The 16,170-nt window shown below is 30.0% G+C and overlaps 1 protein-coding gene across 1 annotated transcript; it reads right to left on the bottom strand.

The window, feature by feature from the left end:
* Nucleotides 1-6,080: 6,080 nt before the first annotated feature.
* LOC103484881 (1-aminocyclopropane-1-carboxylate synthase CMA101) lies at nt 6,081-7,983 on the bottom strand. Its single transcript, NM_001297534.2, is given in 3 exon segments — nt 6,081-7,098; nt 7,234-7,526; nt 7,641-7,983. Coding segments are annotated over 3 exon segments (1,446 nt in total). The 5' UTR covers nt 7,788-7,983; the 3' UTR covers nt 6,081-6,092.
* Nucleotides 7,984-16,170: the final 8,187 nt, after the last annotated feature.

Genomic DNA, 16,170 nt, shown 5'->3' with positions numbered 1-16,170 from the left:
TATTATATAAATTCAAAAGCAAGTAAATTTTATTTTTTGTTGCTTCATAACCAAGGTATAGCTAGCCATAAATGAGAAGACAAAGTCTCTGATCCTTCTGATCCCAATCATTCAAAACATAAGAATCAATTGTAAAATCTCAAGACAAAGTCCAATACAAAAAATTACAAGTGTGCAGTAGAAAAATATTAATGGATGTGTAGAAAGCCAAGTCATGTTCCTTTGGCCCTCCTTGTCTCATGCTGCTTAGGCATCACCAGAGGAAGAGCCACAACGAGTTGCTCCTTATTATAAACACTCTTTATTAAAAGAAATATATAAAAATCCTAATATCCCTTTATGCCCTTTTCCCAAACCCTACTACGTATAATATATATGCATGTATATATATTATATATGCATGCAGATGTTTTATGTTCCCTTTTTAGCATGCATGTGCTACACATAACTTCTTCACGTGAAACCCACATGACTTCCATACCATCATGTACCTTCGTGAAAGAGAGAAATCAAAAGTTAGCTTACTTGAAGATTTGCTAATAATAATAACAACAACAACAATAATAATGCAACAAACCTTAGCTTCTAGTTTCAATGATTCTCAATTATTGCTCTTATCTTGTTAATTAGTTATTAATCCCACGTTATCAAAGGAAAAAAATGGATATATATATATATATATATATATATATATATATATATATATATATATATATATTTCTTCAACGATTTCTTTGTTTAAAAAAATTTTAGGTATATTTTGATATCATAACTACTTTCCTTGTGGGTTGTTGTATAATTTAACTAATGATTTAAAAGTGTGGCTTTGGAATAGTTGAATGAAAAAGAAAAAAGAAAAGGAGAGATGGTGAACAAACAAACCTAAGTTTTAAAGAATGAAAAATAGAAAATTGATATCGTTATCAATGGGACCGAAATAATTTAAAAATTCATATTAGGATAAAACTATATTTATGCCTTTCTTGTCAATGTCCCAAATGATTTTGTTAAGTTGACATCATGGGTTGAATATATGGGTCTAATGGGTGATAGAAATGTGTAGTAAGAGTTTGTCTCAAAACATCTCTTTCAATCAAGGGTTTTCATGTCCTTTTAATTATATTACTTTGATATGTCTACGTTTGAAAAGCCGTTTTGATTAGCTAATTGCCGACTTTACCAACATCTTTAATGAATTACTTAGACCATTCAACCTCTCTTTCCTTTTTCTAGATTAAACTAGTTTAATTTCTTAATTACTCTCAAATTATTCTCTCGGATTCATTAGTATATATTTTTCTTCAACAACGTATATAGTGAGAGAAGATTCCTAAATATTCAAATCCCTTCCCTCATTTTTTTTTGTATCAATAAAATAAATTAATATCAACCTAATACTCGGCTGAAATATTTATTGGACTATTTGACAATGAGTTTGGTTTGATTGGTTGGTTTTTAAGCTATAATTGTTTACCAAGTATAAATATTAAGAATTATAATCATAATCATTATATATAGTTTAATAAAAGCCTATATGATTACTTGGGTATATTTTGTGAATCTATTTAGTAATAATAGAGTGGAGGTTCTAACTAATTTTTAATATACATTGGTTATATACAAATTATAAACTTATAATTTAAACTTTGGTAGAACATATTTTAATAATAAATAAATTAGAAGGGTTTCTTTAATTGAGATTGTTGAAATAGAAAATGAAATCAAAGATACAATCTTGGCTTTTGCACCGTCCAAAATTGAGAAAAGAAATTAAAGGTTGTTTACATGTATATTGATATTGAAATATAAAATAACAATAAAGGGATTGGAGTGAGGAACCGTTACGCGGAAATCAGTGTGTTCTCGTTGAACTTAAGTATCAAATCATGTGTTATTGTGCCCTTACTTCATTTTTTAAAATAAAATTATTGTATTATTGAGAGAAAATTAATAATAGTAATAATAATACTACTAATAATACTAATAAAAGAAAAACAAAATCAGAGCACTTGCCCAACCGAAACCGGGCAAAGTCTTGAGGCACAAACAGGTTTAGTCAAACCCCAACACCCAAAAAGATCGACCAATATTCTCTTGTTTTTGGTTTTTCTTCATGTTATGTTTTATAACTTGTTAGTCCCCACCACTTAATGTAATTGCAAAACTTCTTTATAAATTATTTCCAAATCTTTTATTAAAAAACTACTAATTAATTATTTTATTCATATGCTTCAAAACTAAACTATATGATATATTTCAACACAATATTTTATTTGTTTCCCATATTTAAATATTTTTCTTTTCAAACCCAAACTTGGAATGGGTCGTTAGAACTAAGTTGACCCCCGTTAAAGTTCTCACACCCATTTTCACACAACTACAAGTAATTAATTCCCTTTAATCACCCGTGCTGAAAAATAGGAACTTTAGTTGATTAAATCTCAAGGATCATAAATAAAAGTTTCGTTTCATATTGACTTTTTTTCCAATATTGACAAACTACACTTCAGCCCAAGGATTACAGATGAAGATTTGTATCACAGTGCTTTTATGTTTGGATAATTTGACTTCCGTTCCCATTGTGTTAAATATTATTTTATTTTCATATTTTGAACTACAATTTTCTTTTGAAAATATAGATTGGTAGAATAATTAAACTTTTAAAAGTGAAATTGATAAAATACATGTCCGTGTCAATTGAGTAACCTTGTTGAAAATTTTCAAATTACTATTATAATTGAAAGTTTTAATAATTCTTCTACTTTGGTGGATTTTTTTTAACTAGTTTCAAAAGGATATGGAAAACTTCTCAATTAAAAATTTAAAACTATGACTTCCACTTCTTAGCCTAATATTCTTCTAAAACTAAAGAAGAGTTAAGAAAAAAAAAGAACTGATTGTTAACAAATAATATTTATAGACGTGCAAAAAAAAGTGAGCATCAAGGGTAAAAATTAGTTGAGAGGTAATACTTCTTTTGGATACAATTAAAGAAGTAAAAATATAAGAATTCACATAGAAAGACTAATTGGCCACTAAAAGAAATTGTTATTGAAATATTTGAAATAAAAATATGAAATGTAAAAAAGAGATTAAATTCAAAGAACTACGTAGATCATAGAATGATAAATAAAATAGGAAAATAGTTCAAAATAACTAAAGGACGATATAATATATATTTATGTATTTATATATATTGGAGTTCAAGGACTAAGGTAAAATAATAATAATAATAATAATAATAATAATAAATAAATAAATTAATTAATTAATAAGATATATAAAATATATTGTCGCCCCCTCCCCCTATTTTGACGTTTGAAAGGTTTTGAAAAAAAAAATAATATGGTGGTCGGTAGGCGTGCTTATTTAGTACGAGCACATGACATATACGTCAGTCATTTAATTCCTTTTACACCCATTCTTATATTTTACTAATATTTGTATACTTCTACATAAATATAAATCTTACAAGTTACGGCCATGACATTAGTAACGTAAGTCATATTATTTGAAAATTGAGAGAAAAAAAATAATTCCTGCAATCATTCTGTGGTATAATTATTTAATGTATCTTAACAAATCTTGATCATTTGTATTAAAGTTATTTAATTTTTCAAAATCCAATAAAACTCACAGAGATATTCTAAGATCTTTATATGTAACTGACTTGGTATAATCATATCCAATAATTTAAAACTACCTCTATTATACATATAATGATTTAACATATATTGTTGATACTCCCCCTTTAAAAATTGGGTATGATCATGTGGGAAAAATACAATAATTTTCGATAATGTGGCAATAATACATTTAAGTTAATGGGAATGGAATCAATACCAATTTTTTCTTGGGTGACTAGTTGGTTTAAAAAAAAAAAGAAGAATAATAATAATTTAGAGTTGATAATGATGAGTGTAAATTGAATGCATTAGATTAAATACATATAATTAGATTAAGTTAAGGGGTAAGGGTTGTGTCTATGTGCATGGTTTTGACTAGTTCAAATTAATTTAGGAGTTGAATTTTGGAAAAGTAACGGATGATTTTATGGGGGTTTTAATTAGGAGTTGAAAGGAAGCAAAATATAAATGCATGGTATTGGTATAGGGAGGAATAGATAGTTGGATTGGATTGGACTATTGGATTTGATGTGATAGATTGATTTGTGTGTGTGTGTGTGTGTGTTAGGTTTCGATTTTTGGAGAAGTACTTTAGAGAAGTAAAACTGATTAGTCGGCAAAGGGATTGGGGTTTGGATTGAACCGCGTATTTTGTTTGGATGAGACAACCCTACTTTTTCACAACTACTAAATCCTACGTAAACTTCAATATTTAGTCAAATCATTCTTCTTCTTCTTCTTCTTCTTCTTCTTCTTCTTCTTCCACTTTCTTTCTTTTATTTAATTACTAATTAAATAATAATATCATCAAAATTCAAATGTAGTTTCTTCTAAGATAACTCCCCCACACCTCTTCTTTGGTTTCGTCACTTTTCAACTTTCACTTTTTCTCTACCGTCTCTCTTTTTAAAATTTACATGTCTAATGGAAAATTCATTTTAATATTTTGTGTGTGAGAGGAGACAGTATGAAGTTAGATGTAGAAAATTCATTTATCTACGCAATGCTTGAGGTAAGGAGTAAAGTTGTGAAACTACTCCCCTAATGTCACTCTTTGAACCAAACAATTCCTACATTTTTTTTTATTTACTTTTTCTGTTTTGTTTTTATATTTATTTATTTACTTTGTAAGAAAATTTTAGTATGGATGAGGTATATGTAGAGAGATGCCAAATGCTGAAATCAAAGTTGAAAATTTGAGAGGTGAAATTGAAAGAAAAATTATTAAATTATACAAAACAATACCTCTTGACTTCATAATTAACTTTAATGTTATTTTTTCTAAAATTGCAATAACTTGTTTTTAGTAAGACGTGATTCTTACAAAGATTTTCTAAACAAAAAGTTCTCTAAAAGAAGAAAAAAAAGGTGGAAGGAAAGAAAATGAAACTTGTAGAATGTAAGTAGCAAAGTTGAATCCTATCACATAATTCAGAGAAAGTAAAATAAAGACAAAGTTTTAATTTAATTCTTTGACTTAAATTATTGTTTGGATTTATCCTATATAATTAATGTCATAATTTTTTTAAAGCAATTTGAACAAGCATCATGTGGGATCAATAATATCCAATTTTATTAGAGTTAATTTAAATTGCTTTAAAAGAAAATAAAATGAGTGAGATTTTATATATAGGTTAATCAAAAGGAAAAAAACAAAATTAGAAAAATGGGGACAAAGTTTGATTCTTGGAGGGCCTAGGCATTGAAAACCAACCTAATACTTTGACTGTCTTTGCTATTCTGACCAACAACCCACTTGGGATTGGCCTTCTTTTGCTGTACAACACAACACACAAACACATATTGCTTAAAATCACAGATTTATTATTATTATTATTGTTGTTGTTGTGATTTGTGTGTTTGGTTTTTGTGTAAAAGAAAGAGGTCGGTTTCGGTTGGGCAACCAATGACTCAACCAAATAAAACCGGTTCATGTCGGCACACCTTCTGACTATTGAAAAACCCCCCACCGTCTTCCGCCGCTATTATCGCCAACGGCGCCGTTTCACTTTGCAAGCCATCTCTTTCTATTATTATTATTGTTGTTGTTGTTATTATTATTATTATTATCATCTCTATATATTAAACAATAATAATAATAATTGATTAATAAATAAAATCTTCTCACATGGCCAACCATAATCGTTTCAACACATGATAACATCTCGCATAAAATCCTCCACGTTGGAAAATTCATTCGATTCTAACATATTTCAATTAAATATTCTAATGTTAATTAGTGAGAGAGAGAGAGGGACAGAGAAAGAATCAGAATTAATGAAAAAAAGATTAATAATTAATTAATTTAATTAAGCCACTACTAATCCCACAATGGACCGAGTGCACTTTTCTTTTTCTTTTTTTTATCTAATTACAATATGAAAATTCTAAATTTGGAATATTTCAACAAGATTAAGAAAAAAAAAATTCCCCCAAATATGGATGATGAGTAAAAAAAAAACCAGGCTATCGTTCATAGTGGAGCTTGCGGTTGGCTTGATCTTGAACCGATTGCCGGAAAACCCATTTGGTGAAAATATTTTTCTTGATATTCTTGGAAAATTTGTTGTCATGAATATTTGTAGTGGTAGTGGAAACGTTTGCAGTAGAAACGGATCTCAATTCTTGAACAAACGACTTCAATCTTCTGATAGCGAGTTTCAAGGTTGACTGTGACATATTAGCAAAACAAACACGAAACCAGCCTGGTTCAGTGCAATGACAAGATGATCCTGGTGAAATATTCAAACCCACTTCGTAAACAATCTTCTTCCATAGCTTTAATTCACTTTCAAACGTATCTGATTCCAACAAATGCCTCATATCTACCCAACAAAACAACCCAGCATTACTCTCCAAACACTTAATCCCAGCCTTCTCTAATCCACTCACCAACATTTTCTGTCTTTGTTTCAACCTCTTTTGATTCTCCGAAATATAGGTTCTCGTAAATTTCTTGTCGGATAGCATAGCTGAAAGAAGATATTGTGTTTGAGATGAAACCAACCCAAAGCTAGACATTTTAGTAGCAGCCGCCACAACCATTTCATCGTTAGAGTAAATTGCACCAACTCGAAAACCTGGGAGCCCTAAATCCTTCGATAAACTGTAAACAATATGAACTCTCTTCCAAACTTCCTCCTCTTCGTTACTCCTCTCCTTAAGTACCTCCATCGCGCTCACGAATCCTGGAGACCCAAAAACGGTCCCGGAGTAAATCTCATCGCTGATCAAATGAATGCCTTTGGAGGTTATGAAATCAAAAACCAAGTCGAGTTCATTTCTTGTCATCGTAGTCCCCAATGGGTTAGATGGGTTTGTAACCAATACGCCTTTGACACGTAGGTTGCGACTTTCAGCTTCTTTGTAAGCTTGTTCTAAAGCGGGTTGGGTGACTTGGAAGCCGTTGGAGCTAGTGCAATGAATTGGCACAATCTCAACTCCGGTTCTCCATTTCAAATCTCTATCAAATCTGTTTATAGTAAAGTAAACAAGATTAATTAGAATTATATTATTTATTATAGTCATAGCTTGAAGTTATAGTAAAGGGAAATATTTAAACTTAAGTGAATGTAAAGGAATTAATTTTAATATTATTACTACTAACCCTGGATAGTATGGAGTTGGGAGGAGAAAGGCATCGCCAGCCTCTGCAAGGCAGAACATAAGTGTTTCATTGGCTGATGTAGCGCCAGCTGTAAGGACTATGTTATTTGCTTCAAATGTAACTTTGTTTCCTCTAATTTCCGCCATAAATTCTACCAATGCCTTTTTGAATGCGGGTAAGCCGTGGTAATCTTGGAAGAGAGCCAGCTCTCTAAAAATTGATTTGCCATCACGTTTAAAGCTGGCTGCGTCTGGATTTTTTGTAAGCCATGATTCGAGAAGATCAAATGATAGCTGAAAAAAAAAAGAGTTAAAATTAGAAAAGGTGAATAATTGAGCTATATATAGAACATAAAAATACTGATTTTTTTTTTATACATATGTATGAAGAAGAATATGTATAATTACTTGATTCTCGGCAAGACCCATCTGAATGATGCCGTTGGGATTAGAAGTCTCATCAAAGGGGTTTTTCTCATAAGCTTCCCATCCTAAGAAGTAGGAGGAATCTTGACCGTGGGAATTGCACGTGGCTTTTGTGGAAAGCATCTTCATTTTTTCTTCAGTTGTGCTGCTAAGGTAGCCTCGGGATCGATGGGAAGAAGAATGTGTTGAGGTGAGGTATATAGGTATAAAAGATTTATGAGATTGAAAAAAAGTGTTGAGAAATAGAAATATATAGAGAGAGAGAGAGAAAAGAGGTGGATGTATTGGTTGGAATATGGTAGATAGTTCTTCGAATGTTTGAGTTGGAGAGGTGTTCAGCAAACGTAGGGTGGTATTTATAGGACAAAATCCATAGGCCACGTAGATGGTGACAACAAAAACTTTTGACCACATGTGGGGTCTGGGATTTGGTTATGTATTAATTTAATTGATCTAGAGACAAATATATATGTATATGTATATAGGTATATTAATTATTTAGATTATAGAGATAATATATATGATTAAATTGAATAATAATTAAGGGGTTGATGATTTGAAGGATTATTTATGGAAAGTGTGTCCGACCAGAGCAGGTTTGGTTTGATATGGAAGATGAAAATGGGGGATTATGAAACATAAAAAAGAAAATGTTATGGAATTGGGGGTTAATTTGTATTTGTAAGGGGAAAACACAGAAATGAAGAAAATAAGAGGGACAGGAGGGGTTAGAGAAGATGGGAAAAGAGACCCACCTGATTCTCAAAAATCAAAAAAAGAACTGTGGGGGTGGGGTCCATATGTTCCCTGATTGCACAATCCCCCAGCCACTCTCTGTCTGCCATTTTCTTTTCCTTCTTCTTTCACCTTAATTAACATCCATTACTCTTTCTCCTCCTAATTAATTCATTAATTCTTTAATACTTTCTTTTCTTCTTTTTCGAAAAAAAAATGTATTTTAGTCCCAATTGAAGGTTACCTAAAAAAAAAGGGATTTTTTTTTTAAATACGGTAAAAAATCAATACTAATTATAAAATATGACCAAATCTATTAAATCCTATATAGTTTATTTAACTTTTTTTTTTTAAATGGTTTTAATTTTTCGTTATCTAAAAAATATTCTTAAAAAATATGGTTTGATTGGATAAACATATTTATTAGTCTATCTTGATATTTTTTAGTTCATTACAAGTAGATTTTGATATTTTCTTATATTTTATAATAATTTTGGTTTATTTTATTATGTTTGAAAATAACTCTTTAATTTTTTGTTTTAAATTTTTTAAAATCATTTAGTTCGTAAAAACACCTCTTTCATCTTTCGATTCTTACTTCGTTATTCACTTTCTATCGACATTTTAAAACTAAGTTTAAATTCAAAAACTTTTAAAAAATAGTTTTTAAAATTTTATTATTGTTTTTTTACTCGAGAAAATGGATCAAAAGAGAATAAACTTTAATCTTAAAGACAAAAACAATAATTTAAATGGTTATAACTAAACAAAAACTTAGTTTCTAAGTTTGGTTTCACTTTCAATTTAGTCGAATATTAACTTCAAATTGTTAATATTTTATCATCATAACTTGAATTCTTTTTCAATTTTTTATTAGATTTTTTAAAAAAATTGGACTTCCACCATCGATTTTTCATTAAATAATACTCACTTTCAATTAGTAACACTCATTTCTCTTAATTAATTTTATATTTAAGTTTAGTAGTGATGAAAAACAGTCAAAATTTATCGATCTTCTTTTAAAATAAAAAAATTGACAAACAATTTATATAAAACCACTTAAATATATAATTAATTACATTTTATTTTTCTACTAGGTATAAATATTTTGTCAAATAATGTTCTATTTTTAAATTTTTTTAAAAAAATTTAATTAAAAAAATAAGATCAAAGATGAAGATCAATAAGATGTAATGTTTTATAGATTAAAAAAAAAGTATATGTATCCTTAATTAATTAATATTATTTAAAAGCATAAGTAGGATCTTAATTTGCAGTTGTAGTCTATAACCCGTCCATATCAACGCAACAAACACACTTTGTAAACGCTGAAAAGGTTGGACAAAACAGGTCTCATATCAAAAGTTTATGTCCGTCGGCCGGAAAAACACCCTACTTCATGTCTCTCTATACTCTATACACACACACCTAATTTTCCTTTATGGGTTGGTAACTTTTTTCAATATCAAATTCAATATCTTATTAAATATTCTACATTATTTACCCCAAAAGAAACGCTAAAAGAAGCGTTTTTTCCATCCAAAACACTCCTTCTTCTTATTATTATTACTATTTCAGCATCTACAAAAGTTTTTCCAATCTCCCGTAATTTCTTATACATTGGACCTTTGAATTTCATCTTATAATAAATATTCTACATGACGACTTTGAAGATTATTATTTACTTAGTGACGACCAACGGTGAGCCATGACTAAAAAAGATCATTTATTTATTTATTTGACTATCATAGATCGGTAAATACTAAAATATAACATAAAAAGTAGGGTAGGAGAGTTGCATGACTAATAAGTTTGAAATATGTTTTTTTATTCACTTTGTAAATTAAAAATGAATTTCGTCTTTACTAACATCTAAAAGAATTTTGTTTTCTTTTTTCTTTTTAAATTTTCCCCGGATACCCTTTTGGTTTAAAAGTAATGTTTAAATATATGAATTATTAATCTACCTATAAAGTGATCTTTTTCCAATAACAAAAGTTAAATTATTTCTTATTTACTTCTATTTGCTCCTCTTTGTCAAAACAATGATGTTGTCGTTGTTTAAAAAAAGTTTTAGTGATTAAACTCAAATCAAACTTAATATTGAAAAGGTAATTTCTTGAATCCAAACAAAAATGTATATCAGATAAGATTATATAACTATAATTTGTTTTTATTCACATTAAAACATATGAATTTTAATTATATATACTCTGCCGATGATATATTGATTAAATTTAAAAGAGAACATATGGCCATTAGAATACATAACATATCAAAGGCTCATGTCGTGTCCTACATATATATATATGGCGTAGGGACATAGAGCTACATAAATAATCCTAATTCTTGAACTTTTTTTTTAAATCAACATTTCCTTTTTAACAAAGTATCAAAAATAAAAAGGGTAGTTCAATTCAAATTCGGTGGTCTCCCAAAAGTTGGTGGCCCATTGGATGCATATATTTTTCATATTTCCATTGATAATTTGCCAGCATGTGGATGGTAAAAGATTGGTGGATTTTCCTTTACGATCCATATTTTATATTATTCTTGCACATAATGCATAATAGTTTAATATAATCCATAGTTAACATATATCCACTCCGCTATTGGTTTTTGGCTACATGGTATCTGGTTCTCTTCTCTGCTTTGGTTCTGTGTAATCAAGTTATTAGGATTATTATTCAGTTTGTTTTCCTAAGTTCTCAAAATAATAATAATAATAGAAAACTAAGAAAGTCAAATTTTAGAAAAGGAAACTGCCGGCCCTAAAAGTAATAAACACTCATTCACATGAATCTATTGGTTGGAATAATTACAATTATCCACTATTTACTTGGTCTTCTTCTTCTCCAAAATTATTCTTATCTCTTTGGGAAAGAATATATATTGAGGAAGCCAATTTGATTAGAGAAATTAGGATTTGTCCTTATGGGTATATGATATGATCTAATGATCCTCCTAGAAGGTGACTTTGCTTTCTTCATGGGTCAACTGATCTAACGCGCAAACAGATATTATTGAAGTTTCTTGTCATACCAAAAGAAAAAAAAAAGACAAATTATATGAGAGAAAAGTGAAAGTTATGCTTCTGTTTTTTGCTTATTTATAATAATAATAATAATAATAATCAATAATATATTAACTGCCCAGAAAATAATGAATAATATTGAAGTTTGGAGGGTTTTCACGTAATAAAAACGGTCGGTGAGTGTCACGAGTTTTTGTTGTGTTTTCCATCAACTTGTTGATTTTATAATCTAGCCTTGTCGTTCGAGTTGATGTACATGAAAGTACTCTTGTTCTAGTGTGATATCAAGACAACCGTACTCTAATTCCTAAATCTATATCGTGAGTATATAGTTTATGTTTGTTTAAGCACAAAAAGAAGCGTTAGAGTTCTATTAATTAAATTTATTAACTTTTTCCTTCGGTTCGGTATGGTTTAGTGAAACTATTTATAAGACTTTTTTTTCTCTAAAACCCACATCTCGAAATTGCATAGCATCTAGATTAAGTTCACTCAATTATTTCTCAATTAGCACACTTTCTCTCACTTAGTTGGTCGGTTCGAAAACTTGAATGTCTGACTTTTCCTTTTTCTGATGTGTGGTATTTCATGCAGCTTGCTAGTCCTGTTGAACTTGGACCTGCCCGAACACCTTAGGCCTCACAAATCTTCTTAATAGAAAATTTAAGATAAGGAGAGAGATGACCATAGACGAACTCTTTCGTTAATCCCATCATGCATATATTTTTATCATATAAATATAGGATAAAGTAAAGCGAAAATTTAAAAGCATTCATTAGGCCGGAAGTTATATTTTAATTGGGGGAGAAATAAGGGAATTAAGTAAAGAGAAGAATACTTTCATCCCCTTCTCTTTTTTCTTTTATCATCCCTTGAGCCCATAAAACACTTCCACAAAACACTTGCGTGCACTTAGTTTCTGAGTGGTTAGGTGTCCAACTTTTTAAATTACTTTATTCTTAATAAATCACCGACTCAATCTACAAAACTTAAATTGATTGATGAAAATAAATTTAATATCTAATATTCTAGGCTAGTTAAACTTTTAGATTAAATGGATAATATTAGAGCATTCAAGTGTTTCAAAAAAGTCTTGTGTTCAATTCTCTACGTTGTTAATTTCTTTCTAATTTAATATTGATTTCCACTCTTTAGTTTTTTTCTTCTTATTTCAAGTTCATAAATAAAGGAGAGAGTTAGATATGACGACACTGTGCAAATTTAAGTTCTTAGATCGAATTGGTGATAATTTTTTTTATATAGGGTTATATATAACATATGTAGTAAAAAGAAAAGGTAGGATTTTATATTATTCCTTGAGGTATATAGGTCGAGGTTGGTAAAAGAGGAGGGTGGTGGAGTGGCAGTGACGGCCATTTTCGCTCCCCAATTTGGAGTCTATATATTTTTTTTTTCTTTTTCTTTTTTTTTTTTAGAAAAGAAAATTATGATTTGTATGAGACTTACAAAAAAATCTTATATTTCAAGAAAATTAAAAAATAAATAAATAATAAGAGGGAGACAGGTCATGGTTCCTTTGCCTTTTGTTGATTCTTAATATGTCTGAGTGTTTCCCAATGTCACAAGAGAAAGGAAACAAATAAATTCTGAAATTGATAACATTTGCATACAGTTTTGTACAAGACAATACAGGAAAAAAAGAAAAGAAAAGAAAAAGTGGACCACATATATTATCATTAAAAAGAACAAACCCCTGTGTGTTTTTCTCTCTATCTCTTTCTTGTATATGTCTAAATTCAATTAGGGTATAGCTATTGATACAAATCTAGAGAGATTAGATGGCATTATTATTGATTTAACATAATTATATTGATCAGGAAAGGAAAAAACAAAAAGAAAAAAAAAAAAAAAAAAAAAACAGAAGAAAGTAGTAGAGGAATTCGAAGGAGGGTTGTAAGGTAACTTCATATATTTATAACAAAAGATGTTGCTAAGGGTATGTAATAAATTAGGGGTCTCTTATTTTGGGGAGAATGATCTGATTGATGCAAAATGAAAATGTGTGACAAATAAACCATTGGGGCTCTCTGGGCAGACAAGGGAAGGACATGGTAGAAAGATGCCAAATTTCTTGATTAGAAATTCAGATCATATATAAATACTCTTCTATTATATATATATATATATATATATATAGTCTAGTTGGTTTATTAATTCATTAATTTTATGGTCCCTTAGCAGCTTATTGATATGATTTTGGGTTTATCTTTGTTGGACTTTAATCCTTCATTCATTAATTCCTCCCTATATTTATTAATATATACCTTATATAACACATCTATTAATACTAAGAATATAACACACTCTTACTATTTTTATACTTTTGACTTCTAATCACATCCTGCTCCTTGTACTTCTTTTTTTTTAAATTTAAAAATTGAACCTTTTTTTAAGGATTCTGAGAGATTGAGGTTTTTTACTGTATCAAAGGTGTGGAATATTTCTAGAATTTAGGAAAATTTTCAATTTGAATTGGTTAGCGTTATAATATATGTAGGTGTGTTTTTTTTTTTTTTTTTTTTAAAGTAATAGGGGTGGGATTAAAATATTTGATATGCCAATATAAATTGTTCACTTTGTATGCAAAGTGAAATATTTTACAATATTTGATATTATTATACACCTTTTGTTTCTTACATTATTGGGTATTGGGTATGCATTTACGATTAGTCAATAAATTAATTAGTTAAAAAGAACCCAATATAGAAAGAAAACCATGATATGAACCAATACAATATAGATGAGCTAAAAATGTATTGTTTTAACCGATACACAGTTGAAGGCAAGAAATAATAATGTAGATAAAAAATGGAAGAACTAAAAGCAAAAAAAGAATCTAATAAACCCTATAATCAGTTTTGAAGTGTTTAAATAAGCATATACAAGTGAAGGATTAAGACAAATGTCAATGCATTTAAGTTGTGGACAGTTGTGTTGGTTGGTGCAAAATAAGGTTTAAACCGTAGTGTGCGGTGATAAGTAGCAGTGTTTTTGTTTTCAAGTACAAAACCCTCTCCCTCTCGTTGAATTAATTAAGACAAAACCCCATTGAAGATCAACCCCGTTTTTCAAGACCAAAGTTGTAAGTGAAGGTAAAAAAGGAATGAATTAAGAAAAGGGAGCCACGTGATTTGTAGGGAAGATAAGGGGTTATTAAGGCATGTGAAAACGGGGGTTAATTGCCCCCACCACCACCATTTAAACCATAATAAGATTGAGTGAGGCATTTGAGACAATCAATCTCTTACGGTGACAACTAACATGGATCCTCACGTTACTCCATTCCTCACCCTTCTTCCGAGGAGACACTCCCATGGACCCTCTTTGTTTCCTCTTCTTCAATTTTGTAGGTCCCTTCTAATTCCCTCTACTTTTATCCTTTAATTCTTTCACTAATCTTCTCCTTAATTAATATTACTAAACACATAATAAATCAATCAATACAAACTCTGCCAGTAACCTACCATGCCTCTCCTCTCTCTGCCTCTAACTCTCTCAATCTAATACTTATGTTTTGTTATAGAGGAAATTACTTGTCAAAATATGGAAAACATCCAGACATTTAATGATCGGAAATTGACTAGAATTTGGTAGATCTCTACAGATTTTTGGAGCAGACAACAGAGAAAAGAAATGTTTCTAAGTCCAAAAAGAAAACCAAACCGTCCAAACTATATTTATTAACTTGAAAGGAGCATTGAAATGGTGTAGACCAGGATTTTGTCGCTAAACCAATTATATGCAAGTGGGTCATTAGCCGCTAAGCTTTGATGACACTCAGCATGGAGCCATTCACCTCTTGTCCTCTCTCTCTCTCTCTCTCTCTCTCTCAAAATTCTTAAGAGAGAAAAAAGAAAAAAGAAACTGATCTATTCACCCACTTCTTCTACAAATTAACAGTGCTGCTTCCTTAAGGACAATAGGGACCATTTTTTCTTCACTCCATTCCAAAATCCAGCTGTGTTATCTCTTCTGCTACCTAACACTTTCACTTTGATTTAACTGTCTTTTGTTTCTGCTGGTTTTTCAACTAATTTCAGAAGTATTACATGGAATGAAATGAATCTTCGAACTAGCTAAGGTTTGATGCAGCCACAATGTATGCCATTGGTTTTTCAAACAGTGGAAGGTGGTGTGAGTTGGAGTTTGGGGTGGCTTTGGGGCCTCAACAGTGTGTGACTAGTAACAAGACTGCAAGTTGGAGTTGGCTATGGCCATTTCAAAAACATGTTGCTATAGCTATTTGCTCAGCTACCTAGCTAGATAGGCAAGGTCCACCATATAATTAGAGACTAAGCTGTCATGTCTCAAAACACATGAAAACGACTAATACATTACAAATACAAACCATTCTCTCTACACAAATTATGATTTCAAAGCTTACAAATGAATGGATTTTGAGTATGTATGCATTGTAATTGCTCAAATTAGCCAGCAAAGTAAGAAGGGATGTTGCAAGTGTATTATGAAGGGATGTTGCAAGTGTATTATGCATGTGGATATAGAGTTGGAAAAAAACCAGAGATGAAAACCCAAAATCTCTTGAGAAATAATGATTTGAAGAACATGGTGTGATTCAAAATGGAGCTAGCCCATTTTTGGTTTGGCTGTGTGTGTGTACTTGGGAAAGGCCCATGAAGGAAGTTGGGTTGACCCACAGCCAGCTGGGTTTACTGAGATGAATAACCAAATAGTTTGTAATCTGGAAAATTAATAATGATT

The sequence above is a fragment of the Cucumis melo genome, chromosome 8 (genome assembly GCF_025177605.1).
Source record: "Cucumis melo cultivar AY chromosome 8, USDA_Cmelo_AY_1.0, whole genome shotgun sequence".
Taxonomy (NCBI): Eukaryota; Viridiplantae; Streptophyta; class Magnoliopsida; order Cucurbitales; family Cucurbitaceae; genus Cucumis; species Cucumis melo.
Note: the sequence above shows the minus strand (reverse complement) of the source record. Positions and strands in the feature narration are given on the sequence as shown.